General features: G+C 40.1%; 1 protein-coding gene across 1 annotated transcript in view; it reads left to right on the forward strand.

The window, feature by feature from the left end:
- ANTXR1 (ANTXR cell adhesion molecule 1) overlaps nucleotides 1–17677 on the forward strand; it is a 198110-nt gene that overhangs the window by 26696 nt on the left and 153737 nt on the right. The window contains exons 2-6 of the mRNA XM_063448641.1: nucleotides 9871–9942; nucleotides 10024–10095; nucleotides 10528–10609; nucleotides 14665–14698; nucleotides 16952–17031. Coding sequence (XP_063304711.1) covers nucleotides 9871–9942; nucleotides 10024–10095; nucleotides 10528–10609; nucleotides 14665–14698; nucleotides 16952–17031 — 340 coding nt within the window. The remainder of the gene's footprint in view (nucleotides 1–9870; nucleotides 9943–10023; nucleotides 10096–10527; nucleotides 10610–14664; nucleotides 14699–16951; nucleotides 17032–17677) is intronic.

The following is a 17677-nucleotide window of genomic DNA, read 5'->3' on the forward strand; positions in this document are numbered from 1 at the left end:
TTGAGACATGAGGGGGCACTGGGAGATATGGGGCACTGAGACACTGTGATACATAGGGCACACTGTGATATATAGGGGACACTGGAGACTTGATAAAGACCTGGGTACAGGTCAAAACATTGCAGTGTACAATAAACCTGCTTAAATCTATCACAGCGAGTGCCTGAGATTTTTTTATTTTATACTAGGGGACACTGAGACACTTGGGGCACTGTGAGACATGGGGACACTGGGAGACTAGAGGATTCTGAGAGACTAGGGGCCACTGAGACACTAAGGACACTGAGAGACACCAGGCACACTTAGAGGCATGGGGCTCTGAGACACTGATACAAAAGGACACTGTGATACATAGGGGACACTGGAGACCAATAAACCTGCTTAAATCTATCACAGTGAGTGCCTGAGACTTTTTTCTTTTATACTAGGGGACACTGAGACACTAGGAGACATGGGGACACTGGGAGACATTGGGGACTTTGGGAGACTAGGAAACACTGTGACACTAGGGACACTGAGAGACACTGAGAGACACCAGGGACACTGGGAGACATGGGATACTGAGATATGAGGGATACTGGCTGGGAGACATGGGGACACTGGGAGTGCCCCATGTCTCCCGGGTCTCAAAGTCGCCCAGTGTCCCCATGTCTTCCTGTGTCCCCCAGTGTCTCCATGTCTCTCAGTGTCTCCTAGTGTCTCAGAGTCCCCATGTCGCCCAGTGTCCCAATGTCTCTCAGCGTCCCCATGTCTCGCAGGCTTGGAGCTGCTGTCTGGGATCTGTGCAGAGCTGCTCCCCTGCGGATCAGTGAGTAGTGAGAGGCAGGAGGGAGATGCTGTAACTTCTTATCCCTGCCTCTCTTCACACAAACGGCGCTGGTATTGCAGAATAATCTCTGTTTATACTGAGACAGACATTTGTATTGCCGGTATTAATGCAATACCGGCACTGGCTAGGTAGCCTTAAATACCTGAGAAATACTTCTGAGAAATATCTGGCAACCCTAAGAAATACCTGGCAACCCTAAGAGTAGTGTGTATAAAAAAAAAAAATTAAATCGATGGGCCTATTCCATGGGCCTGGGCCTGGGCCTGGAGCTGCAGCTCCATCAGCCCCTATGTTAATCCAACCCTGGTCCTACTCCAACAGCCTAATGTCTGCTCTTATGAGATTAACCCATAGATAAAATCCATCTGGGGCTCTCTGCAGTACAAGGCTAAATAGGGCCCTGGGATGAGGCACCTGTGACAGGGAGGGGTGCAAAACCAAGGAGTTGGCTAGACTCCCAAATTATATAATTTGGGAGTCTAGCCAACTCCTTGGTTTTGCACCCCTCCCTGTCACAGGTGCCTCATCCCAGGGCCCTATTTAGCCTTGTACTGCAGAGAGCCCCAGATGGATTTTGTTCCCCAAGTAAGTGGGTTGATCTCATAAGAGCAGACATTAGGCTGTTAGAGTAGGACCTGCCAAAGATTGGGTACATTGACGTTATACAGCTTGTAGGCATGATCCATTGTTCCTCGAAAAAAATACTTCTGAGAAATATCTGGCAACCCTAAGAAATACCTGGCAACCCTAAGAGTAGTGTGTATAAAAAAAAAAAATTAAATCGATGGGCCTATTCCATGGGCCTGGGCCTGGGCCTGGAGCTGCAACTCCATCAGCCCCTATGTTAATCCAACCCTGGTCCTACTCCAACAGCCTAATGTCTGCTCTTATGAGATTAACCCATAGATAAAATCCATCTGGGGCTCTCTGCAGTACAAGGCTAAATAGGGCCCTGGGATGAGGCACCTGTGACAGGGAGGGGTGCAAAACCAAGGAGTTGGCTAGACTCCCAAATTATATAATTTGGGAGTCTAGCCAACTCCTTGGTTTTGCACCCCTCCCTGTCACAGGTGCCTCATCCCAGGGCCCTATTTAGCCTTGTACTGCAGAGAGCCCCAGATGGATTTTGTTCCCCAAGTAAGTGGGTTGATCTCATAAGAGCAGACATTAGGCTGTTAGAGTAGGACCTGCCAAAGATTGGGTACATTGACGTTATACAGCTTGTAGGCATGATCCATTGTTCCTCGAAAAAAATATTGTAAATTACTATGGTGTGTATTTGTTTCATTGTCAAAATATGGTTAACTAAGGGGATGTATGTAGTGGATGCATGGAAAGGTTACCTAATATAAGTGGTTTGATTAATGACAATATGAGAAGGATTAATTTGGTTGTCTTTAACAAATACCTATTTAGTGAACTGTGTCTGGAAAGCAATAGCTTACATCTTGTTGTTGTTTGGAAAATAACTGAAGTTATATAGCAATTAAGGCATGTTTTATTTTTCTGTTTGTAAACAAAATAATGTAAATTCATTTTACCATTGGATATGTCAGAGTAAAGAGACAACACAACACTTGCAATATATATATATATATATATGTATATATATATATATATATATATATATATAAATATATATATATATATATATATATATATATATAGTAAGTTCAATGAAGGGTTATACACTTAGTTTTGGATGGTTTTAGATGTTATTTTGGTTTTGGGGCATTATGTATAAAATGTAGGTCATGTTAGGTCTCAAACTAATAGTCTGTTTAAGAAATGGGTTGACCTAGTCACAAAGTGATCAGTCGCATCTGATGTACATAAGTATAGCATTTACATATTCATCCAGGTTTATGGTATACATTAATTGCCCTCATAAAACTGGAATTCCTACATGACACCATACCACAGGAGGGTCATGTCAAGCAGAAAAGTAATTATATAACCCCAGTTGGAACCTATGTTTTGTAATCCATTTTGAGAGCCAAATTAAATTTGTACTGGATTTCCATTTTCCTCACCAAAAGCGCTCTTAGTAAAGAAAGACCAGTATTCTGCTAGTACAGTTAGTTATAAGATATTCTGTTAACTTTCTACTATTTTATTTTATCTGTTTGGTGTATGTAAAATGTATTTGTAATCTATATTTCTATGTATGCACTCTGACTATTTGTTGTTTTGTAATACACTCTTATTTATTAAAGGACAACTGTCAGCTGAAAACTGTTTAATATAAAAATCAATTCATCAAGTTTTGAAAGGAATAAAAAAATAAAATAAAAAAACTTTAAAAAATAAAGTATATGTAAACAAATAGACTCATCTAGGGCAGGCTCGTCCATAAGGCGGCACAAGCAATCGCCTTAGGGCGCACTGTCCCAGGGGCGCTAGAACAGAGTGACTGGCAGGAGGTGGGCGCAGAGCGCTCCCTCCTGCCAGGCACTCTGTGTAGCGTGGCTGAGCGGAACAGCGCTCACCGCGGTACAGGAAAACTGAAAGAACACTATGGGACAGGGGAGGGGGAAAGAACACTATGGGACAGGGAAAGAACACAAAAAAAGGGAGGGGAGAGGAACACTAGGGGGGAGAGAGAAGAACATTAAGGGGGGGCACTAAAGTACAGGGTAGGAGAGGGAAGGGAAAAGGAACACTGGGGTAGTGGGTGACCACTAAAAGAGAAGGGAGAGGAACATTAAGGGGAATGGAGGGGAGAAAGACACATAGATGGGTCTGGTGGTGAGAAAGTTCACAGAGGGGCTGGGGATGAAAGCACCTCACAGAAGGGCCTGAGTGTGGAAATACAAAGGGGTTGGGGTGAAAGAGTCACAGAGGGGCTGGAGAAGAGGAAACAGAGACACAGAGGGGCTGGTGGTGAAAGAGAAACACACAAAGGAGCTGGTACGAGTATAAGACACAAAGGGGCTAGAAGAGAAGGAGACACACAAAGGGGATGGGAGTAGTAAGACACACAAAGGGGAACAATAGGGCATAAGATACACTAAATGCGGTAAGACATTTAAAAAAGAGGAAACAAAAGGTGGGTTAAGGGGCACACAGGTGAAGATGATTTTGTAAGTAATCTTCGCCTGTGTACCAAAAAATCCTTGCACTCGTCCATAAGGCGGCACAAGCGATTGCCTTAGGGCGCACTGTCCCAGGGTCGCTAGAACAGAGTGACTGGCAGGAGGTGGGCGCACAGCGCTCCCTCCTGCCAGGCACTTTGTGTGGCGTGGCTGAGCGGAACAGCGCTCACCGCGGTACAGGAACTTATGTTTCCTGTACCCAGCCGGACTGAAAGGAAGTGCTCACTGAGAGAGCACGTCCTGTCAGTCTGACCGGGTACAGGAAACGGAAGCTCCTATACCGCGGTCTGCTCCGCTCAGCCACGATACAATAAAGGTAGGAGACTTACCAGGAACCAGGGGGTAGGGAGAGGGGTGGTAAGGAACACTATGGGATGGATGGAAGAACACTATGGGACAGAGGAGGGGAGGGGAGTGGGTGATAAGGAACACTATGGGACAGGGGAGAGGGGAAAAGAACACTATGGGACGGGGGGAAAGAACACTATAGGACAGTGGAGAGGGGGAAGAACACTATGGGACAGGGGAGGGAGGAAAGAACACTATGGGACAGGGGAGGGAGGAAAGAACACTATAGGACAGTGGAGGGGGGAGAAGAACACTATGGGACAGGGGAGGGAGGAATGAACACTATAGGACAGTGGAGGGAGGAAAGAACACTATAGGACAGTGGAGGGGGGGAAGAACACTATGGGACAGGGGAGGGGGGGGAAGAACACTATAGGACAGTGGAGGGGGGGAAGAACACGATGGGACTTAGGAGGGGGGTTTGTATGGGACAGGGAAGGGAGGGGGAAAGAACACTATGGGAAAGGGGAGGGGGGGAATAACACTATGAGACAGGGGATGGGGAGAACACTATAGGACAGGGGAGGGGAAAGAAACACTATGGAATGGGGGAATAACACAATGGGACAGGGAAAAGAACACTTATGGATAGTGGAGGGGGGGAAAGAACACTATTGGATAGGGGAAGAACACTAAAAAAAAGGGAGGGGAGAGGAACACTAGGGGGAGAGAGAAGAACATTAAGGGGGGGCACTAAAGTACAGGGAAGGGAAAAGGAACACTGGGGTAGCGGGCGACCACTAAAAGAGAAGGGAGAGGAACATCAAGGGGAAAGGAGGGGAGAAAAACACACAGATGGATCTGGTGGTGAGAAAGTTCACAGAAGGGCTGGGGATGAATGCGCCTCACAGAAGGGCATGGGTGTGGAAATACAAAGGGGTTGGGGTGAAAGAGACACAGAGGGGCTGGAGAAGAGGAAAAAGAGACACAGAGGGGCTGGTGGTGAAAGAGAAACACACAAAGGAGCTGGTACGAGTAAAAGACACAAAGGGGCTAGGAGAGAAGGAGACTTGCAAAGTGGATGGGAGTAGTAAGACATACAAAGGGGAACAATAGGGGATAAGATACACTAAAGGGGGCAAGACATTTAAAAAAGAGAATAAGAAACAAAAGGTGGGTTAAGGGGCACACAGGTGAAGATGATTTTGGAAGTAATCTTCGCCTGTGTACCCAAAAATCCTTGCACCGGCCCTAGACTCATCCCTACCCTTAGTGTATTACTGTATCCATCAGCCATATACATGTACCTTCATTCTGACAGTGTTTGAAAATATATAATAAGTATGTAAATATATATATATTTTTTTACTATTTTTCTCTTTATTCATTATTTTTTTCTAACTTGGTCTATGAATTGTGGAGAAATACTTCTTTCAGTGTACTACAAATTGTATAAATGTTCACGGCATTTTGTTTCATCTGATTTGTTTCCTTATTTCATTTTTCATTACCCAATTCTGCCAAGCCAAAATCGACATTAAATTCACCCATCCAAAATTTTTTTACATTTTTGAGAAAAATGGTTCTGTTGAAACAAATTTTTGTTGTTGTGCACAAGTCTATAGATAAGTACAGATGTGGTACTTTAGGAGACTGTGTAAAAACAGTTTTTCTAATCACATCTCAGAAGATGAGCCTTCTATAAATAGTCTGAATATGAAGTAATTTGGCTGAAGGCATTAGGAGGCCAAGTTTGTGAACTCAACACAAAGTCATCCAGAACCTGAAATTGTAGTATAAGCAGAAACGTTTAGCTGATCCCATACAGTGTTTTAATTCTCTTACTGGAAAGAGGAGTAATAACACGCTTCTTGGAGGAAAAACTCACAGGGCTTTCTGGGAATTATGAGCTGTCCCAGTACCTTGTTAACTATATGACCACACAGAAGAAAGGGCAGCAAGATGTGTTTAATTGCAATGTCAAAGGATGGTGCTAATATAGGCTTGAGTAAGCCTGAGAAATGTCAACTGATAGCCCTAAAGCTATTTTTTTGTAGAAATATACATTTACAAGGATAGTGTAGTGAAGCATATAGCTATTGAAATAATATTTTATCAAAACAAAGTCACAATACTGCCATAAAGTGGTTAATAAAAAGTCACCCAGTGATATCAGGAAATATAGTGCAAAAGGAAATGTTCAGATTGTAAGACTTTTGATAGAAAAAAAAATTACTTTATTGCTCAATTCAGTGCTACTAATTTTATCAGCAATGGAAGCATGAAGGATAGAATTGACACAGCAACCAGAAGATACCACAATTTTTGTGGCTTGTGCTATATTATTTCACATGAGTGTTCATTTATCTTCACCAGAGCCAGATTAATATAGGGGCTAATAAAGCTGAAGCTCCAGGCCTATGCCATGAAATAGGCCCATTGATTTAAAAAAAAAAAAAAATCTACTCATCACATGCTCTTGCTTTAAGTATGAAAACTTAGGAGGGATGTAAGGGGACAAAACTTGTGAGGATTGGCTACCTATAATTAGTTAACATACAGCTAACTTTGTGTAAATGCTCTTGTTGCTTCAGTCTCTCTAACAGTATGGCACGTCCCCTTAAATCTACACTTACTTCATCTACATTTTCTCTGTCCCATGCTGTATACCAGGAACTTCTGCCTGCTAGTAAGAAGGGAAGGAGAGGAGTAGAAAAGTGAGTGCTGGGGGACATCATGGAACTGTCCCCACAACGTGTAGAGCAAGCGCATCATTAGACGTGTTAATGTCAAGCTCAGGGTGCTGAAAGAACACTGTCTGCATAGTCCTCCCTTAGTTGGATGCATTCACGCCAGGCTGACCTAATTCTTTGGGCAGACCTCCCCACTTTCTGGATGGGTCAGTGACATGATTCGCGTCACTGTCCATCTCCTTTTACCCCATTAACTGACATTCTACTTCACAGTATGCCGATGTTGGGGGGTATGGGTTTGATTGAGAGATGAAAGCGAGAGATTAGCATAGGGTATGTGTATTCTTATAGCTGCATCCTGTGAGTTTCACTCGGGCACTACCTAAACCAGATACATGATACTTGGGAGGTATCACTGTTTTCAGTCACTAATATTCTGTAATTAGGCCCATCATAATTGTCAGCATCAGGCTTAATAGGATCTCAGTCTAGCTGTGAGTTACATGTCTGTTAGCATGGGAAAGCTAAGATAAGTGTATGATCGAGAGGGGACAAAATGTTTCATAGTAACAGTGATGTTACTTTTCCTGGTAACTCCATAAATCAATTAAAAAAGTATTCTGTAGTATTCTGTAGAATCTTTTAGAAAAGAAATACGCAAAAATAGGATGTCCACATTCCTTTTGAGGTGCAGGATCTTACCTCAGAGTCCCACAGAGACACTTAGTTTTGCTGTGATGCAATCACTTAATTGCACCAGCATTACAATCGTGTATTAGCTAGAGGTAGATCCAAGATTTGCTTTCTGCTTACATAAAATAAAGAAAGCAATATCTATGTAACTGCATCTCATATCAGCCTGAATATCGTCTACAATAAATGATTGTGAACAATGTCTCCAGTCAGAGACATACAGGTTGTGGACCCAAAGCTTAAACTCGATATCACTGGGTATACTGGCAATGTAGAAGTTGAGCAATATGAAATCTTACTATCCAAATTTCATGACGGCAGAAGAACTGAATCCCTTATAAAGTTATGGTTAAGGATATGTCCCCTGATGGCATCAGCATATTAAATCATTTTAAGGAAAGTAATGTTATGTACCCTAAGTGGAACACGTTGCATCTTTCTCAAAGGATCAGTTTACCTGCTATCATTTTCCTGGATGAACAGATTTGTTGCAGGAATTTATTGTCTCCTACTTTGTTTCTATGCTTGGCAACAGCAAACGAAGGGTCTGCACAGTCAGCAGTTTTCAGTGCTTGCTATGTATAACTCATTAAACCCACACGATAGTTTTGAGCTATAAACTTGGCCAGTATGCCTTGAATAAACAGTGAGTGTAGCAAACACAGAGGCCTGGGATTCATTGTCCTAATAACAGCTCTGTGTCCTCAAACTTTTCAGATCTTTGAGTCCAGAAGAGGATTCTTTAGGTGAACTAAAACAAATATTTGAGATCTAATTCAGACAGCAGATTTATATACATGGAATATAATGTCTAATCTTATTGTTGTTGCTAAAAGAATAAACACACAGACACAAAAGGTTTGGTTTTTTTTGTTACTTTTGCTTGATTTTATTTACAGTCCTCTCTTTCTGTCCTGGATATAAATGGATATAAATATATTTGTAATAATGTGGACCTTGGATCATCAAGAGCTATCTGTATGTGATATCTACTCTTCAGGAACTCTCACCTTCATTGTTAATAGTGAAACCTTGGATACATTGTGTCATTGTGGAACGTAGAATATATTTCCTTAATGGCAGACAGATCTGCTAAGAATATCATAATTAATCAACAGCAGAACCTTTGGAATAGCCTAGCCAGTCGGACAAATCTAGCGGCTGGGGAGGAGACATCTCATGTTCAGGGCTACTGCTCTGATTTATATCACAGAAACACCCCAGACTGAAGAAAAGATAGATTGTATAAACTGCGGCTCCTGTCTTTATCACATGATGTTATGACAAAGCTAAGGCAGCAGGCAGGCTAGTAGGGAGTCTGGTAGTGTTGTAGGTTGCAATTTCTTTTAATATCATGTGGCCAAATGGAAGCAGCCAAATTGGGGAAGATCAAACCACAATAAAATATACAATACAAATATCAAATATAGTGTAGTAAAGTTAAAACACCATATATTAAGAGGTGGACTTTTACACTTACAAACAAGGTAGTTTAGCAGGCACAATTAATAATTGCTGTAATGGGGATCCCTTGTAGTTTCAGCTCCCAAATGTTCTCAGTATATGGAAGTGGAAATATAAAGTGACAAATATAGTGCAACACAGTATAATATTAAATCATAAACTTTAATAATATTGTACTCACAAACTTCCAAGTTACTATAGGCACATCAACAAAGTACTTGATCCACAGTCAAGGGAACTTCTCTTAAACAATGTTCTGAAGATAAGTGTCATATTCAGTGCTGCCATTAGAAATGTTGGACTCCTTTCAAATCCACTCCTTCTCCCCAGGCATACATTCTGAGACGAGACTTGTGTGCATACACGTACATTGAACAAAATTATAAACTTTTGTGTTTGTCCCCATTTTTCATGAGCTGAACTCAAAGACCTAAGACTCTTTCTATGTACACAAAAGGCCTATTTCTCTCAAATATTGTTCACAAATCTGTCTAAATCTGTGTTAGTGAGCACTTCTCCCAATATCATGCTAGAGCTGTGAGTTCAAACCAGCCAGGTCTCTTAAAGGGTTGGCCACGCCTTGCTGTCTGCAGGGTTCAAGGTGCACCGTCACAACAGATGTGCCTTAGGCTGGCCACAATAAAAGGCCACCACTCTGTGCAGATACAGAGCCGATAAAAGAGAGCTTTGGTATTGAATCACATATCAGCAGTAGCTGAGACTCACTGCCACTGGATATCTGTGTTTATGGTGCTGTAATCAAAGCCTTGCTATTGTAACAAAAACATCTCAATGTGTTGCTCCACAGATCAGGAAGTGTTCTACACCACTGGAATGAAATATATTTCTTTGTTGAACATCTGGCACAGAGGTTCATCAGGTAAGTGTTTAACTAGATATAACGTGTAATAGAATGGTACATGGTATAGAAAGAATTATTAAAAGGATTTTCTTATTTCAGTCCACAGCTTAGGATGTCTTTCATTGTCTTCTCAACCCGAGGGACCACCTTAATGAGACTAACAGATGACAGGTGAGATACATTATATGGCCTTTTAAATTTAATCTCAGAACAAATATAGTACTTGTATTTGGACTTGTTCTTGTATCCGTATAAAGTACATGATTAAAACACTTCTGAATTGTTGGGGGAGAAATAAACAGCTTTTACCCTCAAGCTTTTAGCAATATATAATTTTAAAATATCTTAACAAATCTATTACAATCATAAAGCTTCTGTACTTCTGAACCAATCGTAGAGAACCAAAGGTGGACCTGACTTCCACAGATAAAATTATTATATTTCAGATCGACATAAATCAAAAATATTTTAATACTATACATTATGCTACTTTATGTTTTTTCCCAACTTTCCCAACTCTACTACTGCACTAAATATAATCTTAACATAATGAAAATAAGTTTGACCGATATACTGTACTCACGACCATTATTTCTATGAAAGAGAACAGATCAGACTTGGCCTGGAGGAGCTGAGGAAAGTTCTTCCAGGTGGAGATACCTACATGCATGAAGGAATTGAGAGGGTGAGTAAAATACAATATATAATGTAATGACTGCTGTAAAAATAATTATGAAAGAGTTCATTCACAGAAGATGCAGAGAGGCACCTATGAAATGTCATTCTATAACCCATTTAGGTGAGTTGTCAACATAGCTTAAAGCGGCTCTGTCATAATTTTACCTTGCAATATCACAGACTATGGATCCCTCCCTCTAGCACCATATCCCCTCTCGTCCCCAACCCTCCTTTCCACCTCACAACCTTTATTTGCTCAGGGACCATTGTGCCAGACCAGCTGGGTCTTTTCTTGCTTCAGGTTGCCATCTTAGCCAACAGCCAACGTAACAGACAATAGTGAATTACAGGGTACATGCAGGTCTTTGGAGGGTCTCTGGTGGTTTCTTAGGACCTGTGTTAATCCTAGGGATCACTCGAGAGTCAATACAGAAGATCCATGATGCCACACTTAAAAGATGTGAGTAATGAGTTAAACAACCAATAATAAAGCTGACAAAGAATGTGGAGCTTGAGTAAACTCCACCCTTTGCCAGTTTTTGTCGATCTATAGTTTATGCATAAATAAAAGTAATCCATATTTTTTCCTTTATATACCTTTAAAAATAAGCGTTACAAAAATAAAAGGGATGCAATGGAGAAAAGTTTTGGACAAAAAAGTAAATATAATGAAACTCCTTATACCTTATCACCAAACCATGTCAATCTGGTGGTGCAAAATGGGTAATTTTAAAGAGACAGAGCTGTGTTCATACAGTATGAGAAACAAAGTAGGGACAATAAAGTGATTTTTAGACAAAGCACAATGATAGTCAAGTCTAAATATGCCATCTACATGTTACAAGCAATCTTGTATGTGTCAAGTGGAAGCAGCAACAGTTGGTTTTTGGTGTATGGCTTTGCTTTGTTTCCAGATAAAACCAATCTGTCATTGTACATTTCATAATATGTATAATTTCTGTACAGAGATGATTCAGCTTGGATTCATGCACCCAGGTAAGTTCCTGTGAATGTTAAGTAGGTAAAGCAAGGTCACTGGGGTCCTTGGAATTCCATCCCACATGTCAGCAACCCATAAACAGCTCAGCCCCATCCTAACGTTGCAATGGGTTAGAGGAGCATACCCACATGTTATATGTATATAGCCTATCTAATTAGAAGCATTACATAAGTGCATTTGTTCAAAATATTGTTAAACTAAACAGTAAATTGTCATGAATTGAGAAAACAAAGACAATATTAGGCTATAACAAGAAATATATCTGAGATGTAGAACTGTAAGCTCTATGGTTGCAATGTCTTTGTTAATATACCACGATCCATTATTTAATGAATAAAAACCCTTACAGGACTATTTGTAAACTGAGAATTGGTTTGTATTGACCTGGGATTTTAATAAAAACCCAGGTCAAAAAATAGCTCAGCTGGAGACTTTTCCCAGTTTGTAGCTTAAAATTAGCAATTCCAAGGTTAATTGAAGACAATTCCAATTTAGTAAATACAACCGGCAGTGTTCTTGCACATTGGTTTTAAAGTGCTAAAATTACATTTATTAAGAACTTGATGTTTTTAACATAATGATGAAAAATAGCATCACATAAGTGATTAGGAAAATCAAAACAAAATTAAATCACTGTCTGGTATTAGCAAGATTTGATTGATTGTTTTTGTGTGTGCTTTCAATGAAAGATTGCAGTCTAACGTAGAGATAGCATATCTATGAATATGGAGTAAATAAGTTAAATCCTTAACTATCCAGATACTGAACACTGCAAAATATAGCCTGCCCTTGTATTGGAAGACTGACATACCTCCCCCCCTCCCCCCCCCCCCCCCCCCCCCCCCGTTAACGACCTGGTTTGAGAAAAAAAAGGAGCTACGCAGACTGGAAGACTTGAAGTTTACAGCTCAGGGCTGTTCCCAGGCATATTTAGACATATGGACACACTGGCTAGTGGAGGTCTACTGCCCAGACTTTCAAAACATGCTGACATATAGACAATAGGGGGATGACGCAGGGGATGAGGGGATTGATACACAGGTTCAGACTCATAATTAGACAGAGGTCTTGGGTCGCTGGTTCACTAAGGCTGGTGACCACCAATCCACCACCCTAGCATACATTTCTTCCTTGTACCACTACACATGGAGGGTGGGAGAGGTGGGCTGGAACATGGGCCCACATGGGAATAAGCCGAGTGACAACTCACAGAAGCCACCTGGTGGGTCATTGTGCCAGAGGGCACACCTTTGGTAGGTAGACCGGAGTCGGGAGCCACACGGCAATTGAAAGTTAAAATGACCCCTGCTATCAGTACACTACTAGATGATTCTACAAGACATACCTCAATACATCCCACATTAACTGAACAGATGTTCCTTTGTTTTTTACGTTATTCGTTGTTCTGTAACATTCATGATAATTGTGAAATACGGTAATGATCATCTTACTCAATTGCTTGCCTTGTTTATCGCAGCCCTGCGCGGCTAGCATATTGAATGTACAGTTATGTGCCATGGACCTGCGAGTCCTAACTCTTTGCCGCAAGCTACAAAGACACAAAATGTTCCATGAAAAATTACAATAAAAATCTAATTAACAAAAAAAAAAAAGTAACATCCACATTCATGCCAGGACCCAAAGTTACCCAGCAGAACACTGCCTAGAGCAAAGCACCCTATTGTGCTCTGGGCACCATTGATGGTGCTTTCAGAGTTGGACAGAGGTCATCATGGACACTCTGACCGGTCTGCAGCCATGCAGCCCCCATACACCGCAAACTGTGATGCACTGTGTGTTCTGATACCTTTCTATCATGGTCAGCATTATGTTTTTCAGCAATATAAGCTACAGTAGCTCTTCTGTGTGATTGGATCAGATGGGCTAGCCTACTCTTCCCGTGTGCATCAGTGAGACTTGGGCACCCCTGACCCTGATGCCAACACATAAAATTCAAGAACTGACTGTTCACTTGCTGCCTAATATATCCTTTGACAGGTGCCTTTGTAGTGATATAATCAACGTAATTCACTTCACCTGTCAGAGGTTTTAATGTTGTGGCTATATTCAGTGTAAATATTCACAACAAATTGTAAATAGTTTAATATATTTTATGGTTTTTAACAGTCTGAATATATACTTTGTATTCATATTTTCTCCTATGGGCACTTTAGTACATTTATTCCCACAGTATGCGGGGATAGCTGCTACTACATGTACCTATCAGATAGGGAATCCTATGGGCATTTCATTAAGGCCCACTTTTCCAGTAGGCAGGTTTGGGTATGATACTGTCTATAGGCACCTACCAAAAAGAGAAACCTAAACTACATGCGTGAATTTTGTTCTTTTTTTAACATCTGCTTGCCACCTAAACCAGCTGTATTGCTGGAAAGTACAGCCTGGACATCTATTAATCTCTGGCTAAAGCATCCTATTACAGTGGGTAGAAATTGGAAAATTGTCTGGCACCTAGAGTACATTGTTTAAAACAATTAAGTGGCCTATGACATTTATTGATTAAGTGATGCATTGAAAACAGTGAAATATTTTAGACCAACAAATCTGAACTGACCACATTCTTTAGCTATTTTACCAACTGATCTATTTTGAACTTAACTTTGGAATCTCTTGTTAATTCGTCACAAAGTCAATTTTGAGATTAAACGCCAGTGTATTTTTGGAGTGGAGAATATGGGTTCCTGAAAAACGTACATTAGCCTGAGCTATAAATATGCTCCGATTTTGAGAATTGCATTAAACTTCAAATAACAGATACACTTCTTCCCCAAACTGCAGGAAAAGCACCATATAAATACAGCATAAATATTTATACAAGTTCTGTGCAGAATTGTCCCTAAACATTTGTTGTTGTTGCAAGGTGTCCTTCTGCATTAAATAAACAATTATTTATGTGTAGGCTGGATTTTGTGAGTCTGTGACTTTTATAGATTTTTACACAAATATTTGAAAAATGTGTTTTGCAGGATAAATGTGGAGTACATGTAAAATCTCTGTTAATAATATTAATAACACCAGCTGTTTGTCTTTCTTTCATCCAGGCAAGTGAACAAATCTATTATGAAAACAATGAAGGTAAAGATATAAGAAATATATAATTTTATATTTATCTATAACCCTTTGTACTGTATATGGATACCAACAGGATAGAATCATCAACTCTTTTACTTTGTTGCGTCTCACGGAACATTGGGACATTGTCCTCTTTCGTCCTTAAAACAAAATGGCACCTTCTAGCACTAAACTGAGATAAAAAGGTCATTAACACCCAATAATGTGCTCATGTACACCAAATAGTCACAGTTGCAGATTTAGTTAAGTCTGAAAGCCTCCATAAAAAAACATAATAATTAGCATTAGTAAAAATGAATTGTCCAAAATAAATATATTACAGATGAGGCTCAATTCTTGGCAATTTGGTACTTTATTTTTTTTTTTTTTACATCTATTGCTATTTTTTTTACATGCAATTTGGGTTTTGTTTTGAATACCTTAGAAATGATTTTGCCAGCATTTTAAGAAAGCTGATTTTTTTAAAAGTCAATCTTTCGACCTCTGAGGAACCACTCTGTAACACAGTTCAAACAAAAAGAAAGGGATAGGGATAAAGAGACATTATTATTATTATTATCGCCATTTATATCGCGCCAAGAGATTCTGCAGCGCTTTACAATATTATGAGAGGGGGATTTAACTCTAAAAAGGACAATTACAAGAAAACTTACAGGAACGATAGGTTGAAGAGGACCCTGCTCAAACAAGCTTACAGTCTATAGGAGGTGGGGTAAAACACATTAGGACAGGAAATAACAATCAAATAAGGTGGGAGTGAAGCAGGGCTGGAGGAGAGAGTAAAGTGCTGCCCTTTGGGAAAGAGCAAGAGACAGGTATGTGAGGTAGAGGTTACTCTGGGAGGCCATAAGCTTTCCTAAAGAGATGGGTTTTAACCCTTTAAGGACCAAACTTCTGGAATAAAAGGGAATCATGACATGTCACACATGTCATGTGTCCTTAAGGGGTTAAGGCACTTCTTAAACGATTGAAGACTAGGGGAGAGTCTGATGGGGGTAGGCAGGCTATTCCATAGGAAGGGAGCCGCGTGTGAGAAGTCCTGCAAGCGTGAGTTGGCCGTACGGGTGCGAGCAGCAGACAGGAGTGCAAACAAAAAAGAAAGGGATAGGGATAAAAGCACTTGAAAAAACCCTATGAAGGATAGAGCAACCTAGCAAGTAATAGTTAAAACATAACATTTAATTAAATCCTTAAAAAATCAAATTGTGATAAGTTAAATTGACTTGCATAGATGATGTTGACACTTCCATGTGTACAGTTGATTATTTGCATACAGTGGGAAGGTCACTAATATTGAGAATAGAAAGGGTGTGTGATTTAAACCCTTCCTGACTTCCTATGAAACTCTGAGTGAGTTTGACATACTACCAGTATTGGACACTAGCAATGAATGTGAGATACTATGAGTGGTTTGAGCTATCATCTCTGCTACTGGTAAAAAACTAATTTGTTAAAAACATAACTTAGTTTAATCTTCATCGTACACAACAATCTACAACATTAGTTCATGCACAAGTCTTCTGTAAGGGGGCCAGGAAGAAACAAAATTCACAGAAAGCAAAAAATATGACTTAATGCTTGCATCATAGATCAATTAATTCCAGAACCATGTTACTCCATTTGGGAAAAGAACCAAGAAAAAGCCCAACATGTTTTGTTGCCTCTAGTGGCATTTAATTATATGAGTGTCTATTATTAAACATCACTAAATAGCATTGTTAATGTTGAGTTTTTCTTAAGTTCTTGATCCAATCAAATGGGTTGAATATTAAGTGTGTATATCATGTAAAATAAAATATATGTATGTTTGAAGTGTATGACGCACAGCTGTATTTGATATATTGTGTATTGTATTGTGTTTTTCATTTTGGATATTTTGCATCCTATATATCTACTGTTCATTTTTAAGAAAATATTTCATGAGTTTAGGCATTTATGCATGACTGATTGGACCATAGATTTTTACTTTTGCTGTGATGAAATTTGATCATCTTGAAATCTGGACAGTGATTTAATCACTATATTTGCCACTTGAAATAGTTTCCATGCTCCAAAGCATATATGTCTTCTCCGAACAGAATGCATAGGAGTCTATTCAAGGGTTAGTTGATCCTAATACTTGGACTATACACATACATACCACTAGAGAATTTTGAAAAAAAATTTAAGTAAAGCTGAGAGGGTAATTTTCTGTGGGTACACATCCTAATATACTTTGTTGCATACGCCTATGAATATACATGAATCTTTCCGCAGGATACCGGACTGCGAGTGTTATCATAGCGCTGACTGATGGGGAGCTCCATGAAGATCTGTTCTACTATGCGGAACGTGAGGTATCATATCAAATACAGCAAATAGCTCTGCACCAATAATCAGGCTGCTCCGAGTAAATGATATTAAAGGAACACTCCCTACATATAGAACAATCAGACAGCTGGGGTGGGTTTTGTTTGTGGCATGTCTGCTCTGCTAGAGCCTGCCTTCTCTTCCACGTCATAATGTGCCTGTGAGCACACTTGCACACATGCGTCCACAGAGATCACTGTGTCTTGTGTGCTTCATGTCCACATACTTAACTTGTTGTACTAGTACTAGCTCAATGAGAAGTCTATGAATTGGAAAGCTGTACATTTCCCCAGTACAGACAGGGTAAAGGGAAGGGCTTACAAAGACTATAGGCAAGAGATGTGCAGCTCTTGCAAGCTGTGTTTAAATATAACCCCAATGAAAAATGCAGAAATACATGAATGCATGTTTTTATTTGTATCGGAGCTCCAATACCTAGCATTGTTATCTAGTTGTTCAGTCCTCTTAGCTAAAAGAAACAGTATACCAATCAAAAACCTTTTCCCCTCAGCAAATATACAACACATAGGTCTGGGAGTCAACTGATTTATTTTGGCCACACACGGCTTTTATGCACAGACCCCGACATGGGGTCTCTCACACAAAAAATACAGGGCTTTTCCTCCCAAGATC

Source organism: Pelobates fuscus, chromosome 3 (genome assembly GCF_036172605.1).
Source record: "Pelobates fuscus isolate aPelFus1 chromosome 3, aPelFus1.pri, whole genome shotgun sequence".
Lineage (NCBI taxonomy): Eukaryota > Metazoa > Chordata > Amphibia > Anura > Pelobatidae > Pelobates > Pelobates fuscus.